Here is a 3,275-nt window from a genome sequence, read left to right on the forward strand (position 1 = left end):
ATGGCCTTCAAGGTGCATTTCCTCCTACCAGTTGTAGGAGGAAAGGGAAATTATTCTCAGTTCCACAGCCTAATTATCATGGATGGATTTGAGGCAAGAAAACAAAAAGTAGATAATAATGTAACGTGAGACAGACTCGAAGGAAAGGCTGAAACCTGGCTGTGGGGCAAGTTTGGAGGAGACACACTCTCCCTGACATGTGGCCCATCTGTGTTGGTGTAGAGAGATGAGGATGGCAGGTGAGTTTGGAGGGCTCTTATGGATGATGAAAAATGCCTCATTTCTGCCAGCAATTCAACTGAGCTGCTCCGCATCCACCATCAGAAGTTTCAGGATGAGGCTTTGTGATGCTAAGGCTGGGGGAAGGCTGCCATTGGCTGGGGAATGGACTTACTGACCTCATAATCATAAGGGTGTGTTCCCCTACATATAGGGGTGTTCAGGGGCTCTGGAGCAGGCCACTGGGTGTCTTCAAAATGACCAGGGTTGCCTCACTGGCCCTGCCCAGAGGGGGCAGCCATGGCCTCCGAGGAGCTGTATGAGGTTGAAAGGATCATTGACAAGAGGCAAAACAAGAAAGGGAAGACGGACTATGTGGTACAGTGGAAAGGCTACGGCAGGGAGGATGCCACATGGGAGCCAGAGCAGCACCTGGTGAACTGCGAGGAGTGCATCCACGACTTTAACCGGCACCACACCGGGAAGCAGAAGGAGGACACCCTCACTAGAGCCAAGCGGACCTCCCCAAACAGGGGCCAGAATCAGATCTCCAGATCCACCAAGAGCAGCTTCTCCAAGGCCGCCCCCAAGGCCCTAGTGGTGGGCAAGGAGCACGAGGCCAAGAGCAGCCCGCTGTTTACTGCCAGCCAGAAGTTCCAGGAGAGCTCCGCACGGGGCCTGGCCACCTACAAGAACATGGACCTGGCCCGGTTGGGCAACAGGATTCTCGTGCCCAAGAGCCCCATAAAGAGTGGGACTGTGCTGGACAGCTTTCAGGACGAGAGCCCCGAGAATCCGGACCCCATGGAGCAGGGGCCGGAACACACAGCGGCCCCAGAGGCGGCGGCCGAGAAGCGGACCGGGGCCCTACTGAGCCCGGGGGCGGAGCCGGTGATGATGGGGAGCCGGCCCTGGATACACCCATTGTTGCCACGGGCGGCGGGCCCCGTGAAGGCCGCCATGGCCACGGGGCTGGCCGTGAAAGGGAATGGCACGTCCCATTTGGTGGACGCACTGCCGGCCAATTGCACGAGCCCCCTGCAGACGTCAGTCATGGGCGTGAAAGCTGGGAAGAAGAAGTTCATGAAGGACAGGCGAGACCAGCCCTTTAAGAAGCAGCTGCGCTTCAGTGTGCGGCAGAGGGAGAGCGCCTACAGGTACCGGGACATTGTGGTCCGGAAGCAGGACGGCTTCACCCACATCCTGCTGTCCACCAAGTCATCCCAGAACAACTCGCTGAACCCGGAGGTGATGAAGGAGCTGCAGAGCGCGCTGAGCATGGCCAACGCCGACGACAGCAAGCTGGTGTTGCTCAGCGCCGTGGGCAGTGTCTTCTGCTGCGGCCTGGACTTCCTCTACTTCATCCGGCGCCTGCCAGATGACCGCAAGAGGGAGAGCGCCAGAATGGCTGAGGCCATCAGAAACTTCGTGAACACCTTCATCCAGTTCAAGAAGCCTATTGTCGTAGCTGTGAATGGCCCGGCCATTGGGCTAGGAGCATCCATCCTGCCTCTCTGTGATGTGGTCTGGGCCAACGAAAAGGCATGGTTCCAGACGCCCTATACCACCTTCGGACAGAGTCCAGACGGCTGTTCCACTGTCACGTTCCCCAAGATTATGGGAGGAGCATCTGCCAACGAAATGCTGTTCAGAGGGCGGAAGCTAACAGCACAGGAGGCCTGCGGCAAAGGGCTGGTCTCCCAGGTGTTCTGGCCTGGGACCTTCACCCAGGAAGTCATGGTTCGCATCAAGGAGCTCGCCTCTTGCAACTGCGTCGTGCTGGAGGAATCCAAGGCCCTTGTGCGCGGCAACATGAGGCTGGAGCTGGAGCGGGCCAACGAGCGGGAGTGTGAGGTGCTCAAGAAGATATGGGGCTCCGCGCAGGGCATGGACTCCATGCTCAAGTACCTGAAGAGCAAGATCGACGATTTCTGACTGTCCGGCCACCCGACCTCACCAGGGCGCGCAGTGCCGGACCTCACGGCCTGGGCCAGGCTCCTACCGAGCTCCCTCTGGGAAGCAGGACTTGAGACAGACAAGCTATTTATTGCCAAGGAGTTCTGAGGTACTGTAGCTTTAAAATAAATAACTACATAACTCCTTTGGTGAAACGTCATTGTTTTATACTTAATACACACGAGTATAAAAGTATAATGGTGAGCTCTGGCTTGCTCCTTGAGGCTCTCATTCTTGTCCTCTTCGGCTAGGAATGTGTATGTATAAAGATATTTTCTAGGTTTAGGTGTCAGAAAAGTCTGAAACAATGTGTGTTTATCTTTTTGTTTTTTCTTCTAAAAGAAAAGAAAGGGGTGATAGCAAGCCTCGCCATCCCTGCTGCAAATCGAAATATGGAAAAATCTGAGATGTGCCTTATCTCTAAAAGGTCCAAAGCCTCAGAGATAGAAAATTCTAAATCAAATGGAAGACTTATCTTTTAGGATGAGTACTTCTGGGTAAACACCCACTGATGGACATACCCCAAAAGTAAAATATGCCTCGGATTCATGCTGAAATATCAATTGATTGTTCCCTGTTGTTCAAAGTCTGATTCTTACCCAGTTAACAGGAAGAAACCACTCTCGCTAACAGAAAGCATCTTTTGCAGTATTAGTGAATCACTGACTAGCTTCAGTATGGTAGCTTAAGTTATAAGTTAATCTTAGCAGGTTTATAATTAGGTTTTCTGACCCTTTTGAAAAATAACTACATGAGTGCTTCTTGTGGCTAGGTGAGCTCTACTCCTTTATATAGAGTTTTGGTTTTCTCTTTGCAGATGTGATTGATGTATTACACCAAAAATGAAAAGCATTTGCATGCTTATAAACTGTACTTTTTAGGTTCACTTAGAATGTACTTTATTGAACAAGTTAAAATTCTTTTGGCACACTATTCAATGCAGAAACTCCTTTTAAAGAGAACTGCCTTATTATATCGACATTTCATGTTCTCAGTCTCTGCTTTCACATCTACACACCATACCAAGGAGAGGATGTTATGTGAGAGTGCCTTGTGGACATAGATGTCTGCATTCCTGCCGGTGCTGGGGACGTTTCCAG

General features: G+C 51.8%; 1 protein-coding gene across 2 annotated transcripts; it reads left to right on the forward strand.

Annotated features, from left to right (window-relative positions):
- The first annotated feature begins 519 nt into the window (after positions 1-519).
- Positions 520-2,154, forward strand: LOC122436447 (chromodomain Y-like protein). Of its 2 annotated transcripts, XM_043460247.1 has the most exons (2): positions 520-1,197; positions 1,264-2,154. In XM_043460247.1, exons 1-2 carry the CDS (start codon positions 520-522, stop codon positions 2,152-2,154), a joined length of 1,569 nt encoding a protein of 522 aa, XP_043316182.1. The 2 variants fall into 2 exon arrangements, with proteins under 2 accessions (XP_043316182.1, XP_043316181.1); XM_043460246.1 differs by having other exon boundaries at positions 520-2,154.
- The last annotated feature ends 1,121 nt before the right edge of the window (positions 2,155-3,275 follow it).

This window comes from Cervus canadensis, chromosome Y (assembly GCF_019320065.1).
Source record: "Cervus canadensis isolate Bull #8, Minnesota chromosome Y, ASM1932006v1, whole genome shotgun sequence".
Lineage (NCBI taxonomy): Eukaryota > Metazoa > Chordata > Mammalia > Artiodactyla > Cervidae > Cervus > Cervus canadensis.